General features: G+C 38.5%; 4 protein-coding genes, 1 long non-coding RNA gene and 1 pseudogene across 5 annotated transcripts; 2 read left to right on the forward strand and 4 right to left on the reverse strand.

Moving 5' to 3' along the window:
* Positions 1-2,241: 2,241 nt before the first annotated feature.
* Positions 2,242-4,192, reverse strand: LOC149107381 (uncharacterized). The gene has a single exon (XM_089296981.1). The coding sequence runs from the start codon at positions 4,144-4,146 to the stop codon at positions 3,178-3,180; it is 969 nt and encodes a 322-aa protein (XP_089153107.1). The 5' UTR covers positions 4,147-4,192; the 3' UTR covers positions 2,242-3,177.
* A 1,369-nt stretch (positions 4,193-5,561) lies between these two features.
* On the reverse strand, positions 5,562-8,188 carry LOC149107382 (uncharacterized). The gene is made up of 2 exons (XM_089297196.1): positions 6,159-8,188; positions 5,562-5,626 (listed from the first exon to the last, which is right to left on the reverse strand). The coding sequence occupies exons 1-2, from the start codon at positions 6,502-6,504 to the stop codon at positions 5,622-5,624; spliced, it is 351 nt and encodes a 116-aa protein (XP_089153322.1). The 5' UTR covers positions 6,505-8,188; the 3' UTR covers positions 5,562-5,621.
* A 1,298-nt stretch (positions 8,189-9,486) lies between these two features.
* On the forward strand, positions 9,487-12,896 carry LOC149107383 (uncharacterized). The gene is made up of 2 exons (XR_016209539.1): positions 9,487-9,644; positions 12,738-12,896. It is a non-coding gene; the product is annotated as an uncharacterized LOC149107383 (long non-coding RNA).
* LOC149107384 (uncharacterized) lies at positions 9,715-12,743 on the reverse strand. Its single transcript, XM_089297118.1, has one exon. It carries the CDS (start codon positions 11,320-11,322, stop codon positions 10,354-10,356), a length of 969 nt encoding a protein of 322 aa, XP_089153244.1. The 5' UTR covers positions 11,323-12,743; the 3' UTR covers positions 9,715-10,353.
* Positions 12,897-16,861: 3,965 nt separating the features above from the next.
* Positions 16,862-18,730, forward strand: LOC110049534 (uncharacterized). Its single transcript, XM_089297203.1, has one exon. It carries the CDS (start codon positions 16,983-16,985, stop codon positions 17,976-17,978), a length of 996 nt encoding a protein of 331 aa, XP_089153329.1. The 5' UTR covers positions 16,862-16,982; the 3' UTR covers positions 17,979-18,730.
* Positions 18,731-19,990: 1,260 nt separating this feature from the next.
* Positions 19,991-21,515, reverse strand: LOC149107385 (histamine H2 receptor-like; annotated as a pseudogene).
* Between the last annotated feature and the right edge of the window lie 5,973 nt (positions 21,516-27,488).

The following is a 27,488-nucleotide window of genomic DNA, read 5'->3' on the forward strand; positions in this document are numbered from 1 at the left end:
ACTGGCATGGAATTTATGTCTTGATCTTTTCTAAGTTCTTTCACGAACACGTTTTTTTCGCTGATCTCGCGCTTATATCCGAAAAACGTGCTTTCATCTGTTTTTTGAATTTATTTTTGGATATTGACACATTGATAGGAAACCGTCAGTTCACTTTCCTTTTCATATATTCATTTACCTTTTTGTGGGAATCGAAATAATCGAGCATATGGCTCTGACAAGCTTTTCTCGTCTCTAGCTTTATTGGATTTCTTGGTCACGTAGTAAACCATGTTCTTGTGGTTCATCTCGTAAAATGAAAATTTCAAAACGTCACATCTTTTGAGTAGATAAACATTTCATTTTTTCTTCGCTTTGGGTTCCTGGTGAAAAGGTCTTTCAAATAGTGATATCCTATATTACTAAAGCCAAAATTCGACCGTTACTTCATGACGTCATTTTCTTAGTCGCCAAAATGCCAAAGTCTTAAGAAACTAAAAACTTAGAATTTTAGAGAATTACAATTTCTATCTGGTGCAAAGTTTCAGTATTATTGAATAAAAACTCAGGACTTTATTCAAACAGTGCACCTTTTGGCTCTCTCTGTGCCTACCGTGAAAAGAGCCATTACTTTACAAAGAAAACTCCGTATTAGTTTAGTTTTAGAACATATTTTATTCATTTATTTATGTGGTTAATGATATATTTGGAAGAGGACCTCTCTGTATATCACCGGTAGGTGAAAGAGCTTCCTGTAATAATAATAATAATAATTATTATTATTATTATTATTATTATTACTATCAGAAATTCTGTTGTTCCTTAAGTTTTCGGTAATTATAATAATAATGATAATATCAAAATAATAATGATAATAAATTATTATTATTATTTTGATATTATTATTATTATTATAATTACCGAAAACTTAAGGAACAACAGAATTTCTGAATTTTTTACCAGATACATGTAAGATTCAAGTTTGTATGGAAAAGTGCTCAATAAAGTTTGTTATTATTTTTTATTATTATTACTATTATTATTATTATTATTATTATTAATTCCAAATCTAGAACGTGAGATGATTCTGTGCAGTAGTTTGCGGCTGTACATTTATAAATTACTTTGTGTGTGCAAACTGAACAGCAATCCGGCGCTGTGGTCTATTGCAAATCCACAAAATCAATGAAAGTAAGCACTTTTCTTCCTAAAGCCGGGATTCCGATACGTTTTATTTAATGTAAAATGCGTTACTTTGACAGCGAAAACAGTTAAATACAGTGCAATCCCGATTTTTCGAACCTGCAAGGGAAACGAAATCGGATAGTTCGAGAAATCGGGAGTAAAATTATAGCGTTTGACTGAGGAGGGGAAACGACTTCTGGTTCGAGTTATCAGAAGGTTTGAAAGACTGACTGTCCGAGAAACCGGGATTCAACAGTATAAATAACGCGCATCGCGCTTGGCGATTTACAAAACGTACGTATCCATTTGGTGGGCAGTGGTTTAAGGCCAAATTGCGAAAGTACATATCCATCTCAAATGATCAGAAATGCAATGTTGTTATTCTTCCAGGCATCACATAAACCCTCAGGATAACGTGTAATCAGGGTAAAACTTCGAGTGTTGAATTTTTAAGTAAGGCTTCGTCTTAATCCAGACGAAATATTGCTGAAATATTGCTTAAAGATCGCCTAAAACGAAAGTTTGCAACGCTCTCCCCAAAATTCTTGGAAAGTGCGCAATACGGTTAATTTCATTTGCATTATTTTTCAAAACACTTTAAATGGATAATTTATTGCAAATTTTTGTCTTCTTAAACGACAAAATTTAAATTGACATTATAAGCTGCCGAATCCTTAGTTTCTCTGCAAAACGGTATTTCGGAGGAAGCAAATCAAAATTACTTCGTAATTTAGATGCCAATAAGATGGATTCTAAAAAGAAGCCAATATTCCAATATAAATGCAAACGCAAATACGCTGCACTGCACTTGAATTCAAATGTTTGGAAACCAAAACATCATCATTTCTCTAACTTCAATTGAAGATTTTAATTAAGTTCACTTTACTTGCTTTTCTATGTCATTCTGTAATCGGAAGCTACCAAAACCAAAACTCAATTTTCAATTCAGTCCAAATCAGTTGTTCATATACTTTACTCAAATAAATGACTACAAGATGATTGCATGTGAACTGTATTTTAGTGTTTTTGTCTTGCCCAACTGTGCAGTTTTTAATTAATTTTGTTGACGTTGCGCTGATTATACATCATATTCTATGTTGGTTGTGATTGAATTTGTCGTACCTACGCTGAGCAAATTCATCAAAGAGAAAATAATTAATTTCTTGAAAAGTCGATTAATTTCGATCATAACCACGTTATTCATGTTGTCTTTGCTGTACATGAGGGTATACACGAGGTGCAAGCTTTAATCTGAGACTTGATATCTTATCTTTATTATACCAGCTTAGAATTCAAAGTGTAAGGTAGGTAACGGACTCAAACTGGCATATTACTCCAACATTTCAAGAGTCAAAACAAAAAAAGGGAGTCCAGTTTAAATCAGTGAATCTTTTTGACTCGCTTTAGTCTAACCGAAACGTTCTCCACGCTTCTGATCATTACTATTTTGGTTCTACAAATCTTCGTAATACTAAGCCTTCCTTTGATAACGAAGCGCACAAAGTCGAAAAATAGAATGCAAATTATTGGAACCCCGCGAGAGTCGGACAACGTAAGCGTTTTCTGAGAGAACTAGGAGGAAAATAAACGCCAAATTTTTGTTTGAAAAATTGTTTTAGGAACACTTGCTTACGCGCTTGAAAAGGCGTCAAATCTTCCACCAATCCGTTTTGTTTGTCTAAGTTTGTCTGAGTTATGACGTCACTCGCGCGCTTCGCTATTGATAATGACTGGATAGATCTTCGCTCAGCTTCTCCAAATTCTAGCCTGGCGTGTTCTTATAACTTTTTCTCCATCAAATTTCTTTCAAAATCGCCAGCATCAGCAGTTCCTCTCGTCTAAAAACGTTGCACGTTCGATGATCGACCCAATTCATCCATTCGATCATCATGACCTTTATCAAAAGCCATTTGACACACCTACGAGAACAGGGGTTTTTTTTTCAAAAACCCTTTGTACTTGGTAATAGTGGTCTCTAATTCATAATGTTAAGCAAGCTAGCTTCACGACTTTCTAGCCATCTTTGCAAAGAAGGTGATTTAACAATTGCTTCACGCCGTTACAAATATCATTCATCCTCCAGAGGTACATGAGAGGATTGAGTGAAGACGATAAATAGGAAAACGTTAATGCTATTTGAAATGTTAAATCTAACACAGAAAGATTGTACGAAAAGAGCGAAAGTACAACAAATACAAGAAGAGGCAAGACACTAGCGAAAAGTAATGCCAAAATATACAGGATCGTAAACACAGATTTCTTGTACTTTGCCAAGTTAATTGCTGGTTGGCCAAAGTTCTGAGACGTTTCATTGGTTGTTACTTGGAGTTGATGACGACGAATAATTTTGAAAACCTTAAAATAAGCAATCGAAGTTGTAATAATACAAAAGAGTAAAATGACGGAAAATAACGCCGTCCAAACGGGATCAGAAATTTTTTTTAAGATGTGCTTCAAATGAACTGCTGCGAGTGGTATGAGAAGGACCATCAATGCTGCCACAATCAAACAACTACGTCGCACAGTCAAGAGTGATCGACGAGTCATGTGCAGCCATCTTTCGAAAGACATAAGTGTTATAAGTAGCAATGTTAAGGCATTGAAGTAACTGGAACAGCCTGCAGAAAAAGCTATGGTGTAAGGCAGGAATGATAACAGTGGGGCGTTAGTTTCCTGCGACGATTCAAAACAAATAAATCTGCTTGCCACAAATAACGGCTGTGTGATAAATCCTGTGCAAAAGTCAGTAAAAGCCAAACCGCTCAACAGAATGTAGGATGGTGTTCTAAGAGTCTGATTCCTCCAAATTACCGCCATTATCAAGATGTTTCCCACTACCGCTATCGGCGACAACACAGCTAAGACAACTGACGTGGAAATAGTTACTGCGTTAAATGTAAAACTATTGTTTCGGATGCCGCTGCCTAAGTAGCAAAACTTCAAATGATCGTGTGTTGGAGACACGGTCAGGTTACTACTCATGATGGCACTCGGACTGAGGCGAGTGATAATATTCTCTTTCGTTAATTGTGATGCACATAAATCCTTGTGACCTCGTTCAATTCTTCCTTACGAACAGCTTTCTCCATTCCGCATCTCCAATACTTCTGGTACCAAGTCATAACGGATAGGTTTCCTAGATATAATCTAATCTTGGACAAATATTTGTATTCTATCAAAGTCATTTAATTTCATTATTATTAGTATTACTTCTAAGGAAAACAAATAAAAAGATATTGTTTCCTCACCTTTCAATTATTTCGGATCTCGACAGTGGAAAACTTTGTGTTTTTTTTTTTTCCTCAGTCTCACCTCTTGTGGTGCTAAGAGATTAATCATTAAAGCTTGTTTTCAAAAAAACATTAGTTCTTAGATGCAATTTAACATTTACCAAACAGTTTTAATCAGCATTATTAAGTCCGGAAGCTGTTTTTTTTTTCCGTATAATTTTCGAGAAAAGTTGAAGATATTGGTTCTATTTCTGTTCAGGCGGTTCTTGACCAATCACTTCCAATATTTTTATCAACACGTTGTGCAAGTAAAACTCATTTATAGATAACCTCAGACTTTCGAATATTTTTCTGCATGACCCTATTTTGTGTGTAAAGGCTTCTTCAATCTCTACAATACAATAAATTATGCGACGGCTTACATAAAAGGAATGAAAAACAGGGCAGAGGGATGAAATTAATAGAACTGCAATCTTCATCTTGTTTTAAAAGCAAAACATCACAATAGCATACATGTACACAGAGGGAGCTGGCGACTTTTATTTATGCATGAAAACAGCGATAAAAATTAAAACAACAGAACAGCAAGAAAACTGGGTCCAAAGCATAGTATATGTAACAAATAAAGAAGCCTAAGCTGTGTATTACACTGTGAAAAAACACGACGGGCATTTCAGAACATGAGGGACATGTGGAAAACACAAGCCGTAGGCGAGCGTTTTCTACATTTCTCGAGCGTTCTCACATGTCCGGAGTGTTTTATCACAGTGCTTTGTGATATAGAGGGAAATATAGCAGGCAACACAGCTTGCCAATCTCGCGCCGTCCGCTGAGAACATTTCAGAAGCTAAACAATAGATATAAAATTATGCAAGGAATATTGCATACAATGGCTACAAAGAAGTATTCGTTCTGTTTCTTAAATATTTCTTATATCTCAAACTCCTGGTTTCCCAAATTTTGGGCCTCTGTTCATCCTTTACGTTCTGAGCCACTTAAAAATGAAGTATTTTTTTTCAAAGGCCTTTAGAGCAACAAATAATACATTCATTAACATTGTCATTCTCATTCTCATTGTAGTGAGTCCTTTCTGTAAACCTGCTTGTACAATACTATATCTTGTATACATGAATCATACAGATCATATTGTTCTAATGTTCGTCTCTAGCTAGGTTTCCTTGCAAAGAAGTCTCCGTAGTAATTGTTTCGCCCCATTACGGATGTCATTCATTCTACACAAGCAAATGAGAGGATTCAGAGCGGAAGACACAAACAGAAACATTAGTGAAATTATAAATGCCATCTCCAAATCAGAATGGTTGTAATAAAAAGAGAGACCAGTGAAGAGAATAAATGGAAGGTAACTGATATAAAAAACTCCTAAAATGTACAAGATTGAGAAGACAGATTTCTTGTACTTCGCCAGGTCTATAGCCGGCTGACCACTATTTTGACGCGGCTCGTGTGCTTGAACTTGTTGTTGGTGACGACGAATTATTCGAAAAACTTTAATATAGGCGATCGATGTAGTCATTAGACAAAACAATAAAATGACGAACAAAATGGCATTCGAGACGAAGCGATGAGTGTTCCTAAACAAATGCAACAAGCGAATTGCTACTAAGGGCATCAGAAGGAACATTGTAACTGTCATCATAATACAGGAACGACGCACAGTCAGCAAAGATCGGCGAGTCATGTGTAGCCATCTTTCGACAGACATCCATGTGAGAAGAAATAGAGTTAAGGAGCTAAAATACGTACCACTGCCTTCGGCAATTGTTCTTGTATAAGCGAGAAACGAATGCTCCATCTTTTCTTCCTCGGAGTCCATAATACAAATGAACTCGGCTGCAATGTGAAAAGGCTGGGTAATGAGTCCCGTACAAAGATCAGTAAATACCAAAAAGCCCAGTAGAATATAGGAAGGGGTTCTTCTAAGAGACTGGTTCCTCCAAATTGCAGCCATTATTAAAGCATTCCCTATCACTGCTACCGGTGACAGAATGGTAATGATGATGGACGTCACTACGATTACCACAGTCTGCTTTTTGTTGACGCCCTCTAAATGGCAAGGACTGTGGTAACTATATGGAATAGAAGAAGACATATTGTTATGGCAGACAGTGGAGCCTTAAAAGAGGGAACGGTGACTCTTCAATAAGGCGGAAATAATCTTTTGTCTCTTGTAGACCACACTGATGTCTTTTTAAAGCTTGTTTCGAGTTTACTTTGTATAACGAGAACTGAATGGAATTCAAGATAAAGTGTACACAAACCCCGTAGTGTCTCTTGCTATATTTATCCTTTATGACTAGTAGGTCATTTCATTATAACTAACTTGAAATTAGTTAATCGAGAACTGACAGTCTTCTTCCGTACAGCAACAAACATACGACAAAAGAGCCAAGGAAAGTATCATAATTAATCTGATTGAAACTGAGCCACTGACTAATGTTGGGGCTAAGCTTAAGGATACATACGCTCAAAAATCAAAATCAGAATTTACGGCGAACACTGGTCCAAATAGCTGCATTTTAATACATTTAAATTCGATACGGTATCATGACATGGTTACAGAGTCTTCCTGAGTTACCAACCTTTATAATTCATGCTTTAAGATTAGAAAAGCAATCCAAATGTTGACGACAAAGCTCTTGTTAATTAAAAATAAACGTTGATTTAAATCAAAATATTCAGTCGACTTTTACGTTTCTTCTTTCCTTGTTTCGTTCTCGGTTGGATGCAATGGAAAGCAATTTTACTGGCATGGAATTATGTATTGATCTTTTCTAAGTTCTTTCACGAACACGTTTTTTTCGCTGATCTCGCGCTTATATCCGAAAAACGTGCTTTCATCTGTTTTTTGAATTTATTTTTGGATATTGACACATTGATAGGAAACCGTCAGTTCACTTTCCTTTTTATATATTCATTTACCTTTTTGTGGGAATCGAAATAATCGAGCATATGGCTCTGACAAGCTTTTCTCGTCTCTTGCTTTATTGGATTTCTTGGTCACGTGGTAAACCATGTTCTTGTGGTTCATCTCGTAAAATGAAAATTTCAAAACGTCACATCTTTTGAGTAGATAAACATTTCATTTTTTCTTCGCTTTGGGTTCCTGGTGAAAAGGTCTTTCAAATAGTGATATCCTATATTAATAAAGCCAAAATTCGACCGTTACTTCATGACGTCATTTTCTTAGTCGCCAAAATGCCAAAGTCTTAGAAACTAAAAACTTAGAATTTTAGAGAATTACAATTTCTATCTGGTGCAAAGTTTCAATATTATTGAATAAAAACGCAGGACTTTATTCACACAGTGCACCTTTTGCCTCTCTCTGTGCCTACCGTGAAAAGAGCCATTACTTTACAAAGAAAACTCCGTATTAGTTTAGTTTTAGAACATATTTTATTCATTTATTTATGTGGTTAATGATATATTTGGAAGAGGACCTCTCTGTATATCACCGGTAGGTGAAAGAGCTTCCTGTAATAATAATAATAATAATAATAATAATAATCATTATTATTATTATTATTATTACTATCAGAAATTCTGTTGTTCCTTAAGTTTTCGGTAATTATAATAATAATGATAATATCAAAATAATAATGATACTAAATTATTATTATTATTTTGATATTATTATTATTATTATAATTACCGAAAACTTAAGGAACAACAGAATTTCTGAATTTTTTACCAGATACATGTAAGATTCAAGTTTGTATGGAAAAGTGCTCAATAAAGTTTGTTATTATTTTTTATTATTATTACTATTATTATTATTATTATTATTATTATTATTAACTCCAAATCTAGAACGTGAGATGATTCTGTGCAGTAGTTTGCGGCTGTACATTTATAAATTACTTTGTGTGTGCAAACTGAACAGCAATCCGGCGCTGTGGTCTATTGCAAATCCACAAAATCAATGAAAGTAAGCACTTTTCTTCCTAAAGCCGGGATTCCGATACGTTTTATTTAATGTAAAATGTGTTACTTTGACAGCGAAAACAGTTAAATACAGCGCAATCCCGATTTTTCGAACCTGCAAGGGAAACGAGAAAATCGGGAGTAAAATTATAGCGTTTGACTGAGGAGGGGAAACGACTTCTGGTTCGAGTTATCGGAAGGTTTGAAAGACTGACTGTCCGAGAAACCGGGATTCAACAGTATAAATAACGCGCATCGCGCTTGGCGATTTACAAAACGTACGTATCCATTTGGTGGGCAGTGGTTTAAGGCCAAATTGCGAAAGTACATATCCATCTCAAATGATCAGAAATGAAATGTTGTTATTCTTCCAGGCATCACAAAAACCCTCAGGATAACGTGTAATCAGGGTAAAACTTCGAGTGTTAAATTTTTAAGTAAGGCTTCGTCTTAATCCAGACGAAATATTGCTGAAATATTGCTTAAAGATCGCCTAAAACGAAAGTTTGCAACGCTCTCCCCAAAATTCTTGGAAAGTGCGCAATACGGTTAATTTCATTTGCATTATTTTTCAACACACTTTAAATGGATAATTTATTGCAAATTTTTGTCTTCTTAAACGACAAAATTTAAATTGAAAAATAAAATAAAATAAAATTTAAATAAGCTGCCGAATCCTTAGTTTCTCTGCAAAACGGTATTTCGGAGGAAGCAAATCAAAATTACTTCGTAATTTAGATGCCAATAAGATGGATTCTAAAAAGAAGCCAATATTCCAATATAAATGCAAACGCAAATACGCTGCACTGCACTTGAATTCAAATGTTTGGAAACCAAAACATCATCATTTCTCTAACTTCAATTGAAGATTTTAATTAAGTTTACTTTACTTGCTTTTCTATGTCATTCTGTAATCGGAAGCTACCAAAACCAAAACTCAATTTTCAATTCAGTCCAAATCAGTTGTTCATATACTTTACTCTAATAAATGACTACAAGATGATTGCATGTGAACTGTATTTTAGTGTTTTTGTCTTGCCCAACTGTACAGTTTTTAATTACTTTTGTTGACGTTGCGCTGATTATACATCATATTCTATGTTGGTTGTGATTGAATTTGTCGTACCTACGCTGAGCAAATTCATCAAAGAGAAAATAATTAATTTCTTGAAAAGTCGATTAATTTCGATCATAACCACGTTATTCATGTTGTCTTTGCTGTACATGAGGGTATACACGAGGTGCAAGCTTTAATCTGAGACTTGATATCTTATCTTTATTATACCAGCTTAGAATTCAAAGTGTAAGGTAGGTAACGGACTCAAACTGGCATATTACTCCAACATTTCAAGAGTCAAAACAGAAAAAGGGAGTCCAGTTTAAATCAGTGAATCTTTTTGACTCGCTTTAGTCTAACCGAAACGTTCTCCACGCTTCTGATCATTACTATTTTGGTTCTACAAATCTTCGTAATACTAAGCCTTCCTTTGATAACGAAGCGCACAAAGTCGAAAAATAGAATGCAAATTATTGGAACCCCGCGAGAGTCGGACAACGTAAGCGTTTTCTGAGAGAACTAGGAGGAAAATAAACGCCAAATTTTTGTTTGAAAAATTGTTTTAGGAACACTTGCTTACGCGCTTGAAAAGGCGTCAAATCTTCCACCAATCCGTTTTGTTTGTCTAAGTTTGTCTGAGTTATGACGTCACTCGCGCGCTTCGCTATTGATAATGACTGGATAGATCTTCGCTCAGCTTCTCCAAATTCTAGCCTGGCGTGTTCTTATCACTTTTTCTCCATCAAATTTCTTTCAAAATCGCCAGCATCAGCAGTTCCTCTCGTCTAAAAACGTTGCACGTTCGATGATCGACCCAATTCATCCATTCGATCATCATGACCTTTATCAAAAGCCATTTGACACACCTACGAGAACAGGGGTTTTTTTTTCAAAAACCCTTTGTACTTGGTAATAGTGGTCTCTAATTCATAATGTTAAGCAAGTTTGCTTCACGACTTTCTAGCCATCTCTGCAGAGAAGGTGATTTAACAATTGCTTCACGCCGTTACGAATATCATTCATCCTCCAGAGGTACATGGGAGGATTGAGTGAAGACGATAAATGGGAAAACGTCAACGCTATTTGAAATGTTAAATCTAACACGGAAAGATTGTACGAAAAGAGCGAAAGTACAACAAATACAAGAAGAGGCAAGACACTAGCGAAAAGTAATGCCAAAATATACAGGATCGTAAACACAGATTTCTTGTACTTTGCCAAGTTAATTGCTGGTTGGCCAAAGTTCTGAGACGTTTCATTGGTTGTTACTTGGAGTTGATGACGACGAATAATTTTGAAAACCTTAAAATAAGCAATCGAAGTTGTAATAATACAAAAGAGTAAAATGACGGAAAATACTGTCGTCCAAACGGGATTAGAAATTTTTTTTAAGATGTGCTTCAAATGAACTGCTGCGAGTGGTATGAGAAGGACCATCAATGCTGCCACAATCAAACAACTACGTCGCACAGTTAAGAGTGATCGACGAGTCATGTGCAGCCATCTTTCGATAGACATAAGTGTTATAAGTAGTAATGTTAAGGCATTAAAGTAACTGGAACAGCCTGCAGAAAAAGCTATGGTGTAAGGCAGAAATGATAACAGTGGGGCGTTAGTTTCCTGCGACGATTCAAAACAAATAAATCTGCTTGCCACAAATAACGGCTGTGTGATAAATCCTGTGCAAAAGTCAGTAAAAGCCAAACCGCTCAACAGGATGTAGGATGGTGTTCTAAGAGTCTGATTCCTCCAAATTACCGCCATGATCAAGATGTTTCCCACTACCGCTATCGGCGACAACACAGCTAAGACAACTGACGTGGAAATAGTTACTGCGTTAAATGTAAAACTATTGTTTTGGACGCCGCTGCCTAAGTAGCAAAACTTCAAATGATCGTGTGTTGGAGACACGGTCAGGTTACTACTCATGATGGCCCTCGGACTGAGGCGAGTGATAATCTTCTCTTTCGTTAATTGTGATGCACATAAATCCTTGTGACCTCGTTCAATTCTTCCTTACGAACAGCTTTCTCCATTCCGCATCTCCAATACTTCTGGTACCAAGTCATAACGGACAGGTTTCCTAGATATAATCTAATCTTGGACAAATATTTGTATTCTGTCAAGGTCATTTAATTTCATTATTATTAGCATTACTTCTAAGGAAAACAAATAAAAAGATATTGTTTCCTCACCTTTCAATTATTTCGGATCTCGACAGTGGAAAACTTTGTGTTTTTTTTTTTCCTCAGTCTCACCTCTTGTGGTGCCAAGAGATTAATCATTAAAGTTTGTTTTCAAAAAAGCATTAGTTCTTAGATGCAATTTAACATTTACCAAACAGTTTTAATCAGCATTATTAAGTCCGGAAGCTGTTTTTTTTTTCCGTATAATTTTCGAGAAAAGTTGAAGATATTGGTTCTATTTCTGTTCAGGCGGTTCTTGACCAATTACTTCAAATATTTTTATCAACACGTTGTGCAAGTAAAACTCATTTATAGATAACCTCAGACTTTCGAATATTTTTCTGCATGACCCTATTTTGTGTGTAAAGGCTTCTTCAATCTCTACAATACAATAAATTATGCGACGGCTTACATAAAAGGAATGAAAAACAGGGCAGAGGGATGAAATTAATAGAACTGCAATCTTCATCTTGTTTTAAAAGGAAAACATCAATATGGGATACATGTACACAGAGGGAGCTGGCGACTTTTATTTAGGCGTGAAAACAGCGATAAAAATTAAAACAACAGAAAAGCAAGAAAACTGGGTCCAAAGCATAGTATATTTAACAAATAAAGAAGCCTAAGTGTATTACACTGTGATAAAACACGACGGGCATTTGAGAACACGAGGGACATGTGGAAAACACAAGCCGTAGGCGAGCGTTTTCTACATTTCTCGAGTGTTCTCACATGTCCGGAGTGTTTTATCACAGTGCTTTATGATATAGAGGGAAATATAGCAGGTAACACAGCTTGCCAATCTCGCGCCGTCCGCTGAGAACATTTCAGAAGCTAAACAATAGATATAAAATTATGCAAGGAATATTGCATACAATGGCTACAAAGAAGTATTCGTTCTGTTTCTTAAATATTTCTTATATCTCAAACTCCTGGTTTCCCAAATTTTGGGCCTCTGTTCATTCTTTACGTTCTGAGCCACTTAAAAATGAAATATTTTTTTCAAAGGACTTTAAAGGAACAAATAATATATTCATTAACATTGTCATTGTCATTCTCATTGTAGTGAGTCCTTTCTGTAAACCTGCTTGTACAATACTATATCTTGTATACATGAATCATACAGATCATATTGTTGTAATGTTCGTCTCTCGCTAGGTTTCCTTGCAAACAAGTCTCCGTAGTAATTGTTTCGCCCCATTACGGATGTCATTCATTCTACACAAGCAAATGAGAGGATTCAGAGCGGAAGACACAAACAGAAACATTAGTGAAATTATAAATGCCATCTCCAAATCAGAATGGCTGTAATAAAAAGAGAGACCAGTGAAGAGAATAAATGGAAGGTAACTGATATAAAAAACTCCTAAAATGTACAAGATTGAGAAGACAGATTTCTTGTACTTCGCCAGGTCTATTGCCGGCTGAGCACTATTTTGACGCGGCTCGTGTGCTTGAACTTGCTGTTGGTGACGACGAATTATTCGAAAAACTTTAATATAGGCGGTCGATGTAGTCATTAGACAAAACAATAAAGATCAGTAAATACCAAAAAGCCCAGTAGAATATAGGAAGGGGTTCTTCTAAGAGACTGGTTCCTCCAAATTGCAGCCATTATTAAAGCATTCCCTATCACTGCTACCGGTGACAGAATGTTAATGATGATGGAGGTCACTACGATTACCACAGTCTGCTTTTTGTTGACGCCCTCTAAATGGCAAGGACTGTAGTAACTATATGGAATAGAAGAAGACATATTGTTGTGGCAGACAGTGGCACTTTAAAAGAGGGAACGGTGACTCTTCGGTAAGGCGGAAATAATCTTTTGTCTCTTGTAGACCACACTGATGTCTTTTTAAAGCTTGTTTCGAGTTTACTTTTTATTAACGAGAACTGAATTGAATTCAAGATAAAGTGTACACAAACCCCCGTAGTGTCTCTTGCTATATTTATCCTTTATGACTGGTAGGTCTTTTCATTATAACTAACTTGAAATTAGTTAATCGAGAACTGACAGTCTTCTTCCGTACCGCAACAAACATACGACAAAAGAGCCAAGGAAAGTATCATAATTAATCTATTAAAACTGAGCCACTGAGTAATGTTGGGGCTAAGCTTAAGGATACATACGCTCAAAAATCTAAATTTGAATTAACAACAAACACTGGTCCAAATAGCTGCATTTTAATACATTTAAATTCGATACGATATCATGAACTTTCATTTCATGACATGGTTACCAAGAGACTTCCTGAGTTACCAACCTTTATAATTCATGCTTTATGATTAGAAAAGCAATCCAAATGTTGACGACAAAGCTCTTGTTAATTAAAAATAAACGTTGATTTAAATCAAAATATTCAGTCGACTATTACGTTTCTTCTTTCTTTGTTTCGCTCTCGGTGGAAAGAGAAAGCAATTTTATGGCATGGAATTTATGTCCTGATCTTTTCTAAGTTCTTTCACGAACACGTTTTTTTCGCTGATCTTGCGCTTATATCCGAAAAACGTGCTTTCATCTGTTTTTTGAATTTATTGTTGGATATTGACACATTGAAAGGAAACCGTCAGTTCACTTTCCTCTTTATATATTCGTTTACCTTTTTGTGGGAATCGAAAGAATCGAACATATTGCTTTGACAAGCTTTTCTCGTCTCTTGCTTTATTGGATTTCTTGGTCACGTGGTAAACCATGTTCTTGTGGTTCATCTCGTAAAATGAAAATTTCAAAACGTCACATCTTTTTAGTAGATAGACATATCAATTTTTTCTTCGTTTTGAGATCCTGGTGAAAAAGTCTTTCAAATAGTCATGCCCTATATTACTAAAGGCCAAAATTCGACCCTTAATTCATGACGTCATTTTCTCAGTCGCCAAAAATGCCAAAGTCTTAAGAAACTAAAAACATAGAATTTTTAGAGAATTAGAATTTCTATCTGGTACAGAGTTTCGGTATTACGGAATAAAAACGCAGGACGTTTTTCACACAGTCACCTTTTGGTTTCCTCTGTGCCTACCGTGAAAAGAGCAATTATTTTACCAAGAAAACTCCGTATTAGTTTAGTTTTAGAACATATTTTATTCCTTTAATCTTGTGACTTATGATATATTTAGAAAAGGACCTCTCTGTATATCACCGGTAAGTGACAGAGCTTCTTGTAATAACAATAATAATAATAATTATTATTGTTATTATTATTATTATTATTATTATCATTATCATTATCATTATCATTACTATTACTATTACTATTACTATTACTATTACTATTACTATTACTATTACTATTACTATTATTATTATTATTATTATTATATTTATTAACTCCAAATCTAGGACAGGAGATGATATTGTGCAGTATTTTACGGCTGTACATTTGTAAATTACTTTTCGCGTGCAAACTGAACAGCAATCCGGTACTGTGGTCCATTGCAAATCCACAAAATCAATGAAAGTAAGCAATTTTCTTCCTAAAGCCGAGATTCCGATACGTTTTATTTAATATAAGATGCATTACTTTGACAGTGAAAACAGTTAAATACAGTGCAATCCCGATTTTTCGAACTTGCAAGGGAAAATTACAGCGTTTGACTGAGGAGGTAAAACGACTTCTGGTTTGAGTTATCAGAAGGTTCGAAAAACTGAATGTCCGAGAAACCGGAATTCAACTGTATAAATAACGCGCATCGCACTTGGTGATTTATAAAGCGTACGTATCCAGTTGGTGTGCAGTGGTTCAAAGTCAAATTGCGAAAGTATATATCAATCTCAAATGATCAGAAATGAAATATTGTTATTCTTCCCGACATCAAACAAACCCTCAGGATAACGTGTATTCAGCGTAAAGCTTCGAGTGTTAAATTTTTAAGTACGGCTACGTCTTAAGCCAAACGAAGTATTGCTGAAATATTGCTAAAACGTCGCCTAAAACGAAAGTTTGCAACGCTTTCGCAAAATTCTTAGAAATTGCCGCAATTCGGTCAATTCCATCTGTATCATTTTTCAACAGTACTGTAGATGGATAATTTATTGTCAATTTTCCCTTCGTAAAGGACAAAAACTCAATTGACATTATAAGCTGGCGAATCCTTAGTTTCTCTGCAAAATGGTATTTCGTAGGAAGCAAACCAAAATTACTTCGTAATTTAGATGCCAATAAGATGGATTCTGAAAAGAAACCAGTATTTTAATATTAAGGCAAATGCAAATACGGTGCACTGCACTTGAATGTTTGGAAACCAAAACATCATTTCTCTAACTTCAATTGAAGATTTTAATTAAGTTTACTTTACTTGCTTTTCACGTCATTGTGTAATCGGAAACCTAGCAAAACAAAACTCGATTTTCAATTCAGTCTAAATCAATTTTTCATATATTTTACTCAAATAAACGACTACAAGATGATTGCATGTGAACCGTATTTGAGTGTTTTTGTCTTGCCCAGCTGTGCAGTTTTTAATTAATTTTGTTCGCTTTGCGCTGATTATACATTATATTCTATGTTGGCTGTGACTGAACGTGCCGTACCTACGCTGAGCAAATTCATCAAAGAGAAAATAATTCATTTCTTGAATAGTCGATTAATCTCGATGATAACCATGTCATTCATGTTGTCTTTGCTGTACACGAAGGTACACATGAGGTGCACGCCTCATGCACGCCTTAAATCAGTGAATCTTTTTGACTCGCTTTAGTCTAACCGAAACGTTCTGCACGGTTCTGATCATTATACTACTTTGGTTTTACAAATCTTCGTAATACTACGCCCTCCTTTGATGATCTACGCAATGTAACTTTCTTGAAACAGAGATTGCGCTATTCATAGGTATTAGGGAGTTTAAGTAACGACGATGGCGACGCCATGGACAACGTCGACTAAAAAATGAATTCATATTTTTACCTAAGAATTTTGCGGTACTCTAGTCATTTCGATTCGTTTGTTTCTCTTTGTCAAATCTATCCCAAAACTGAGTATTGAACACAGCGTACAACTGGAATTAAAAATGTCTCCAGACGACGCAGACTTTGGGCATTTCGCGTTGTTGTTTTGCAGAGGACGGCAAAGAAATGTACCAAACAATTATAACGTACGTGCACAATCGCTGCATTTCTTATTAAATCTTTTGTTTAGCGACGTTCTCGTTGCCGTCTTCTTTAACTCCCTACTGATGAGAAGTTAGGTGCGTGAACCAAAACTGCATAATTTAAAGTTGTTAGTCTACATCAAGTGGCTGGTGGCAAGAGGTGGGGCGAATAAATACTGATTGAACCAATCCTACCGATTGGTTCATATCCATAATTTATCCAAAAAAGAAATGTCTTCCATGGTGATGATAAGAATATTTTTACTTTTTGAATTATTTGTTGGCCACAGGTGAAAGGAGAAGGGGAAAATTCGTCTGATGGTCGTTTTCCAATCTCGGTGGACCGCCCTGTTCAATAACACGATGAAGCTTTTTACAAATGATTCGTTCAGGCTTTGCATCCTGGATGGTGTCGCAAGAGACCGCAGTTCTGTGTTTCACGCAGTAACTCCCACGGCTTTACTGATCACTACAATTTTATCTCCAGTGGCAGTGGTAGGGAATGCATTGATCATGGCTGCAATTTGGAAGAACAAATCTCTTAAAACACCAACCTACGTTCTTCTCCGTTATTTGGCGTTTACTTATCTTTGCAATGGACTCGTCATCCAGCCTTTTTTTGTTGCAGGCGAACTTATTTGTTTGGAAACACCACAGAAGATAAACAGTCTGCCTATATTCCAAATTTCTACTGCAGTTATTACATATGGATGCGGTGCTTACATTTGTTTCTTGTCTGTGTCGCTTCTTACACTGATGGCAATTGAAAGATGGCTGCACATGGCTCGCCGAACTTTGCTGACTGTTCGCCGTATCCATTTTATCATGGTAGCAGTCTCACTTCTTCTGATTCCTTTTGCAGTCTTTCACTTTTTGCGCATCTTCAATAATACGTATCGACTCGCTACTGCTATCACCTTTTTCTTCGTTTTCCTGTTTTGTACTATAAGCACAACGCTTGCTTATTTTAAAGTCTTTCAAATCATTCGGAGTCACAAACGACAAATTCGAGCAAATGAACCGGCTCATAACTTTTGCCATCAGGCAATCAACTTAAAAAAGTACAAAAAATCTGTGTTCTCGATGCTTTATATTTTAGGAGTATTTTACATTGGTTTCGTGCTCGTCCTTTTCTTCCTTGGACTATCCATCTGGTTGAAGGACTCTCAATTAGAGTTGTTTTCTACAGTGTCAGCGTCATTTTTGTTTTTGTCCTCTTCGCTTAGTCCTCTCATTTACCTTTGGAGGATGAGTGATATTCGCAATGGTGTAAAGCAGTTGCTGAAGCAACTATTTTGTAAGGTGGACAACTAAATGAGAACTCAGATGAATGTATAGTGTCATAAAATGACACTTTTCTGGTCTATACGCTTAAGACACTTTAAAATGCATATAGTTGACGATATCAGGAAGTCAGTGTAAAATTTGATCTTACCTAAATCGCAACATTTTGAAACATAATATCAAATATCACCTTTATATTCAAATGCAAAGCTGTCATTTTTTCTTTGCAATAGGCCATGTTCGAAATGTCAGTAACATGGTTCAAAGGCTTTCGAGACAAACGCCTATATTTGGTGTTGTTTTCTTTGTATCCAAGTGTCCTGTCCAATTTCGGTATATTAAAATTGAGCCCAAGACAATAGATCTCAGCACGAGGCTCTGGGGAATAACTACAGAGTTTATGGCCTCGTGCTGAGGTCTATTGTCTTAGGCTGAATTTTAAAATATCGAAACTGGTCTATTGAGGGACAAAACAAACTTACAAAATTTGCAATTTTGACCTGAAAGCCTCGGAGCCATGTTAGAATATTAATATATCGAACTTGGCCTATTTTTGGCTGTAAACTGCCTTGTCGAATATTAAAACCGAATAAAATCAGTAACAAGAAATGATAAATGATATATGGCAGGGCTACACCGAGACATTTTAACGGTACACAGAATGTAAAGAATGAAGCTGTTAGCTTATAGCTTGCTTATGCAGGGCGAACTTAAAATATTCAGAAAAATTTATTGTTGTAGATTTCGATTACTTCAAGAAATTAAAATAGCTCTTTCCGTGAGATGTGTTCAATCTAATGGTGTTAATAGTGATTAATATCAAGCCCCCAAGATGGCGCAACCCGACGACGATGTTGACCTGCAGCCCTTCTCAAACTCATTGATAATTCATCAACTTTGACAAATCATAACTGTAATGGTGTTTGGACATCGGATTTGAATTCGCATAGATTTTTACGATTTTGATTCTCCGTCTTTTCCCTAGTTGTAGTTTTGATTAAGAAGGTATAGCAAACACTCTAAACAGTGCTTCAACGCAATTCCATTCACTTCGACTTCTACAATTTCATTTCTCTTCTTGGTGTTTAGAAATGTGATAGAACACGATCTCTCGTGTTTGATAGATTACCTTGGAGGCTGATGAAGTCTATTCGATTAGAATATCTCGTGAAAATCGAAATTATGTCCATCTGAGAAGGGGCGGTGATTGTGTTGGCAAGAAAACATCCCGCTGTATAATTTCCAACCGTGCATCTACAAAAAGATAATGCACACTCAGCTCCAAAAGCGGGTATACAGCTGCTGTATTGTAAACGTAAAAGTCAGATTGCCTTTAACAAAATTTAAGAGCCACCTTGCTTTGAACCTACTTCGCCGCTTTAATATTCCTCCTTCCGACCCGTCATGTGTACTATATATCCGGTCCTTGAGTGCGCAATTAGCATTAATTTCAAATAGAAAGGTACAAAGCTTATCAATAAATGGTAAACAGCGAACTCATAATGCTCTCCTTTGTAATTGATTTCCTTTGGAAACTTATTTGCATTTGACAATGAATCATTTTTTGCACGACTCGAATCATTGTTGAGATATAGATGAAAAGATGGCACCAATATATGTCAAACGGTACCATACCATGCACGGTTCTTCTCTTTCAGTCCTGAATGAATCTCCATCTTCAAAATTACTCCTACACTTTACGTTTCCCGTTTGGACATTGTCGCGAGAAACCACTGACTTCCCAGATATATTTTTGGATTTACTGTTCTCAGGCTAACAAAGCTTATGTAGCTTTATGCGGCAGGGTTCTCTTCTCGCGTTCATTGCCAAGCGTGTCCCCTATTCTGAAACGTTCGTTCAGCTCCCACCGTGCGTTTGATTACATCGTTCATGTGCCAGTGTCTTTAGAGAGGATAAAGTTTACCATGACACATTATTACCTTAGTAAATGGACAACTCTGATTTGTCAGCTGTACAATGTGTAATCACCTTACTCTGCGTGTATGTCATGTTATTTACAGTTGTGAGTGAACAAATCCATCAACCAAAGGAAAACAAATGCCCTTTATTACACCTGATGCATTTCGATAAGGAATAATAAATTTAGCAAAGACACCATTCCAAATATATTTCATTTTGAACATTTTTGGTGTTTTATATTATTACACAATATTATTTCAGCAATTAATACCTTTCCAATTTTCACAAGAACAGGGCCACAGTACCATGTTTGCAACATGTTGAATAAACAGAGTCGAGCCGATCAACACTTGAAGTTACATTAGCCACCTTATATTTGACATAGGCTGCTTTTTTGAACCCATCCTTTCCCTCTTTCAGTTCACAATTTTCCCTCTATGCATTACATTATCTTAAAGCATTACAAATTAAAGACATTGCTCCTTTAGTGTTACATGTACTTCCAAATCAGTTGTTTGACCCCGTTGCGAATATCATTCATCCTCCAAATATAAATAAGAGGATTTAGCGAAGAAGACAAAAATACAGACGTCAACGACATAACATAAGCCAGTTCTACCACAGAGTGATCCCTGAGAGAGCGATAGATCCCGAAAAAGACAATAAAAGGAGCGTAACTAATGTAAAATAATAGCACAATATACAGAATAGAAAACACAGACTTCTTGTATTTTGCCAAGTTTATCGCCGGTTGACCTGAAATCTGACGCGTTTCTCTGGCTTGCACTTGTTGTTGGTGACAACACGAATAATTCGGAAAACCTTAAAATACGATGACGATATGGCAATGAGACAAAGCCATAAAAAGGCGAAGGAAACTGTCAAAACATGTTCATAGCTACCCGTTAAGGTGTTTAACGTGCGAAACACAGCGAATGGGATCGGAGCGAGAAATATCCCAGCGACAATAAAACGCGCTCGACGCTGGGTAAATAAGAATCTCCGCGACATCTGCAACCATCTTTCAATCGACATGCATGTGAGAATCAGGACCGTCTCGTATATCAAGTAACTTCCAAAGCCACCAGTAACTACTCTCGCTAAAAAGAGAAACGTCTGACGGCCCTCGATTTCCTGGGGTCCCTCCGAACAAATAAACTGGGATGAAACATAAAATGGCTGAGTGATAAGTCCTGTGGATAGGTCGGTTAAAGCTAATCCACAAAGGAACATGTAGAAGGGAGTTCGCAAGGTCCGATTCCTCCAAATTACTGCCACAATTAAAACATTTCCTGTCACTGTAATCGGCGAGAGAACAGCGATAACTATTGAAAGTAGTAAAATTGCTTCGTCATAAGCAGGATCTTGTTTCCTGTCCGTCACGCCATCAAAGCTACAAAGGATAGAGACGTTGGTGGTAATTGCCATCAGTGATCACTGCAACCTTGCTCTTTGGTAACTTGATGGATAACATGTAAATGGAACTGCTCGAAGTGCTAACCTTAGACAAAGATGCCGCGTTTTTCCTGCTAGACATGTGTACTATAAATAATTTCCAAAATGGAAGAGATCTCTGAGTGCGGAGGTTTTCATCTACACCTTTTCAGTAACAGTTTTGATTGATCCATTGATTGATTGGATTTCTAATTGCTTATGCAAGGAAAAACACTAATAAATGAATTAATAAAGTATCATAAATTAAAAATGTCGCGTGGCTTTTCATTTGAAGAAACTCTGATATTTTTCTTTTCATTTTCGTGGGATTATCTTTCCTATAAAGAAAAAGAATTGGTATTCTCTCTCCTTTCCATAAAAATAGAATAGTTCAAATGTTGTAAGATTGAAAGATAACAAAAGTTTTAGTTACTTTGCTTCTCGACTGTTAAATCAGCTGCTTTACAGTACAGGTTTTCTGATCTTTCTTTTGATTTGGTCTCTACGCACTGGCAGAGAACAATCAATGGTTTACTCTTTAGTCGCTCTTTGCTGACAAATTTTAATGCACTCATCTTTGATATTCATCAGAACTATATTTGCCTTTGTTCCGAATTTATCCATCAGGCTTAATAAAAAGAAGCAGAGTTACTTAAATACGAGATTATGTTAAATTGAGAATCGAGGTTAAATTTCAGACGTTTCTTAACAACTCTACGACATTTAATTAATTTCTGTCCATCTTCCTTTTGTTGCACATCAATATTTTATATCAGTGGATGTCTACTTTTGAACTTACTTCTTAAATCAATCTATCAAGCCTAGCATAAGTGAGTTTTTAATTTTTATTTTCCTCGCTCAGTGGCATTTAACTTGGATCAAAATTTTTATCATACAGCCCTTTTCTGATCTATTTCATGCTTCATAGACACATATACGTAATTCTGAAGTTTGTTTAATCGGTTTGATATAAGGCTCAGGGGAAAAGACTCTACATGTATGTTTTTGCATAATATAGAAAAAAAGAAAACCTTTGAGGAGATATTCCCTACATGTTTTAGTTCTCTGACTGATGAATCACAATCTACATTTTGGCTTTTGTAACTCAGCCTTCATACTTAGCCTAAAATACGTCTTTGTCGAGCATGCACAGTTCATTTTTTGAAGGATTACAGGAAAATTCAACGTTTCATTGAATTAACGTTTTTATTTTAACTAACGCTTGATGATTTTCAAAGCTACATGTATCATTGGTTGCACTGTTCCCCTGTCCTCCTCCTCAAACATTCCAAAGATCTCTTCTTCGCTAATGCATCAGTTCCTGCTTTACTTATACATGAAAAGTAGTTATTCTTTTCATCCTTTCACTCACCTTTCACTCAAGGCTGAAAACTAGTTATTTAATGTTACATTTTTTTACAATACCCAAATAACAGAAACACGATCAGAACTAGCAAAAAGTAGTGCTAACGATTTATTTTTACACAGTATTAGTAGCATAAAAGTAGTAAAGGTCGCTCATATGTCCGGTAACCAATCAGGAGGCAGCGTATATCATTAAAAAAGGCTCTCGACCAATCAGATTGCAGCATTTTGCTCATTAGCATAAAAAATGGGCGGGGGCCCTTTTTTCCTGAGCCTGCAGTGCGTCAGCAGTCTTTTGCACCATGTCATGCGCGTGTCCAAATAAGACGATAGACAGGAAATGAGTTTTCAAAGATGATTTTTTTTTTATTGATTTTTTACAGGAAGTGAAAAATTACAATGGTGTGTATCCGTATGGAAACGACATGAAAGTGTCCGTGTCTACGACGCGTTTGTCGAAGACGAGTCCGTAGCGTTTGGTGTGTGTGATGACTTTGAGATGTTTGGTGGCTGGGTTTCTGTAGAAGAAGTTGGGGTTGACGATGGGGATGTTGCGTCGTTCACCGTCCTCGAGAGGTTGTTCGAGTTCGTCGAGGAGATTTTGTTTCATGACGTCATAGTTGAGTTGTCGTAATCCTCGTACATTGAGGGAGAAGCCACGCACCTTACAGCAGACTTTGCCTTGGTGGGTTTTGTATCCGTAATTCTTGGGTCCAGCGGAGGTGAAATCGATGATGTAATCACCGTCGTCGAGCTCGTTGGTCATCTCTCCGAGGTAATCGCCTAGCGGGACATCGGCTTGACCTGGTTTGTGAGAGTAGATGACGGAATCGGTGTCAAAGTAGAGGACTTGTTGTTTTAACAGTTCCAGGTAGCTGTATAATTTGAGTCGAGCCCAGCAGGTGGTGAAAGCGGCGATGAAGATGTTGATTTTTCCGTTGTCGGGTGTATTGTCTTTGAGCTCGGAGTAGACGACTTCTAGGGCTTCGTCGTTGACGATTCTGACTTGTTTTATCTCGTGGAAGTGATTGGAAACGAGTTCGAAGAGGTGCGCTGCGGTGTAGACGACTTCGGTGGTGGGTTTGTGTAGGTTTTCGCCGAACTTGCCCCAGAAGGAGTTGAGCATGAGTTTGGCGGTGGCTTTGCGTCCGGGATTTTTCTGGATCATGTCCGGATCGAGAGCGATGCCTTCTTTCTGTAGGTATTGTTGCACGTACCGTGTCTTGTCTTGGGGGGTGTGACACCAGTTCGGGTATCCGGCAGATTCCTGCTTGATTTTTAGCCAGGTGTTCACGTAATCGGCGAAGAGTTTTATACGGCGTTGTCTTTCCGGGAAGTGGTAGACTTCGTGGATCTTGATGATCGTGTATCCCATGGCAACGGCTTTCTCGATTTCGGGGGTGCACCAGGTCCCTCGTAGCGTGCGTTGCTCGGTCGTGTGAGAGCATCGATGTGATTTCTCGAGGAGGGGTTTGTTCATTTCGTCTTCCACGCACGATCGGCAGAGTGGGAAGGTGAGTTTTTTCTCGTGCTGAAAAGGTAGAACGGGATGGTAAAGTTCGTGAGGTGGTAGTATGTCCACTTTGGCCGTACCGAAGTAGTGACGGATGTCTTGGTCGTCGGGATTGACGATGATTTGTGGATGTCCTATGGGGTATTTGCTTCCCTTGTTGACCCAGGGGTAGAGCGACGTCACGTCGATGTACTTGATTTGTTCTCCTTGAGCCACGTCGGCCTCGTGATGCAGTTTGACGGCGTTCGTGCGTCCCCCGAAGAAAGCGTCTCGGGGTTCGAGCGGTTGGACGATTTCGAACGTGTCTAGAAACTGGCTGAGAGCAGGGTTGGTTTTGACTTCTAGGTTCCAGTCGCATTCCCACTTGACGCATAGCTGGTAACCTTGACGACGGAGAAGGTCGTGTTTGCGGAGTGTGGCCTCGTAGACTTCCTGCAGGGTGCGATCGGCGTGATAGATGGGATATCGGTCGCGTTGGCGTGGGAAACAGCGAGGACATCCGTGCCATAGACATCCGTGGAATTCGTAGACGGTCCGAGTGGTCGGATCGTATCCGTCCACGAGCTGATTGGCTAGTCGGACTTCGCCGCCGTTTCGTACCGTGAGGATACGATCGCCTTGACTCGTGCGTGGCAACGAGTGTTCTTGCCAGGCTAGCCATTTCAGGGCTTCGATGGACTGATTGGATCGTGCGCCGTGCCATCCTCGCGGTGGTCTGGAGGCGATGGTGTCGAACGGGACTTGTTTCTTGCGCCAGAATCGATGGGAGGCGGAGGCGATGGTGAGGCATTTCTCCAGGGGGTCAAAGTCGGCTTTTTGTTGGAATTCTTGTCGGAACTTTCGACAACCCGCTTTGAGGAGTTTGACGTCCGACTCGCAGTAGGCTTCCATTTCTTCCCTTAGTACGAAATGGTAGTCGTTGTCGACTTTCTCTTGGTACCACTGTTCGAACTCGGCTTTCTTTTTGGCGGACATGCCGTCGGGATCGTACATGTCTCGCGGTGGCATGGGTCCTTCGTACGCTTGGTTTTCTAGAGTGTTGAATTTGTGCGGGAAGAATCCTTTGTGCAGTTCGGTGATTCCGAAGGTGGCGGGAAAGTTGGCCAGCGGGAACGGGAGAAAACAGAGGGAATCTTTGAAAGTCAGTCTGTCGGATTTCAGGGACAGTATCTTGGTGCCGACGGTGACTTGGCCGGTGACTTCTCGATGGTTGGCGTAACAGTGTTGCAGGATGAACATCCCGTCGTAGCCTTTGAGATTGTGAAAGATGACGATGACGTTCCGATCCTTATTGTCCTGGTCGACGGCGAGGGATTCGATGTGATCGAACATGCGGGCGGTGCATTCGTCACCGTAGAAGGAGTGACATATCTCGTCTTCGTCGTTTTCCAGGCAGAGTAGAATGGGGGTCTGATTCCCATCGTCGTCGGTGATGGCTTCGTAGTCGCAGTACACTTGAAGGGGCGGATATCTGTCTACAAAGACGCTCGTCTGGTCTGGATCGTTGGGTCCGGGTTCTTCGAAGGGTCGCCCGTTGACTTTGTCGCGGGGGACGCGTATCCTTTCGGGCTCGTCTTCGTGTTCGGGGATGCGTTTGATGTAACATCGGTGCGTCGGCAGATGGACTTGTTTTTCGCAGATGTGACATTCACCCCATTCGCACTTGTGACGGGGACATCTTCCTTGCTTGTTCTTGCGTTTGGAGTCGTAGACTTGGCAACACTTCTCGCACTTTTTGTGAGTGTTGCAGATGGAGTGTTCGTTGCCCCTCTGGACTTGCCGGTGAGCGTCGTAGCATGGGTAGCCGAAGAATTTTCTGTTACACGATGAACAGATCATGGTGGGTTCGGGAAACTTGCCTGGCGCTAGGGGTCGTTTTTTCTCGATGAAATCGGAGCAGTCTTTTCGTTTGCAGGCGGTGCACCATTGACCGAGGCAGGGATGATGACGAAAGTCGTCGTGATCGTAGCCTCGATTGCATTCGTCGCAGAAGTAGGATTTGCTGAGGAATCCCTTAAACGAATTGCATCCGTCGTAGTGATCGTCTTCTTTGATGAGACGAATGATCTTATCCGAGGGTTCGGGTCCCACGTAGATGAGCATGTGGGGTGGGTCGATGGACATGACTTTGAGCTGGTAATCAGGTAACGCTTTTTGAAATTGTTGCAGTTCGGGAATGCCGCAAGGTCCTTCGGGAACGTCGGCTCGACGGTGGAGGTCTTTGGCCAATCGCTCTTGGACAGGATAACCCTGTTGGAGATTGCGGTAATCTTGGTCACGCGAATCCCCGTTCGCGTCTACCCGGGCTTTCATGGTGACGATGGCTCGGGCGCAGCAGAGAGTGTCTTTGTTTTTGATGGTCACGCGCGACCGTTTGACGATGTTCCGCACGGCGGCGCAACTCGGCCTGTATCGTTTTCCGTGCCCGCTGCCAGGACCTGGGGTACGTATGAAAGTGGTTTCCATGGTAAACGTGTCGTCGGGGGTGAATTCTTCGTTGGAGTTGAGTTTGGACGCGAGAGACTGGAGATAAGTGGTTAGTCTTTCACTCCCTTCTTCGAATTCTCGCACGGTGAAGGTGGTGGACTGAAAGGCGTGCGTGAAGGCACGGGACTGCATGGTGAAATGGACCGTGGAGTGGGGTGTCAGGGTAGGTTCCTGAGCGATTTGTTGCTCGATGGATCGTTGAAGGGCACGAGTCAATTCTTGGCCTAGATTGTCCTCGCGAGTCACGTCTCTGTGTTGTCTGAGCGTGGCTTCGTACCTTTGTTTGTGGAGGGCGTTTTTCCAGTTACGTCGAGCGCCTACGGGTCTTAATTCGAAGTCTAGGAGGGGTCTTGTATTGTTACCACCACCACCACCACCTCCAGTTTGGAGCATCGCTTGAGCGTCGTCGTCGTCGAAGGGGAAGGCTTCGTCGTAGGTTCGTCTGTTCTGTGAAGACAGTAAGGAGACGAAAAAATGTCATCAACGTTGCTTTTTATTTTAAGGTAACCCATTATGATACATGAGCAATACGAGTGAACAACTTCGATTTTTTTATACTAGATGCATTATTTAATGCGTCTCTAATATTACTTCCTAGAACGACTCTCTTTTTCTTTTGATGAATGTTGACATAATGTGCGTAGTAAGAATTGTAATAATGAGGATTATTTAATCTCCACGCTCTACAAACATATGGAAGACTTTTCTTCAGGCGTATTTCTATGTGTCCGTAACCCCAATGTCGTTTCAGTTCGCCATAATCTAAGATTTTCTTGTGAAGTTCGTTCAATAGTTTATTGTTCCTTCGATCGCGTATGCAT

This window comes from Orbicella faveolata, unplaced genomic scaffold, assembly GCF_042242905.1.
Source record: "Orbicella faveolata isolate gen_17 unplaced genomic scaffold, um_ofav_v1 contig_27, whole genome shotgun sequence".
In the NCBI taxonomy this organism is placed as follows: domain Eukaryota; kingdom Metazoa; phylum Cnidaria; class Anthozoa; order Scleractinia; family Merulinidae; genus Orbicella; species Orbicella faveolata.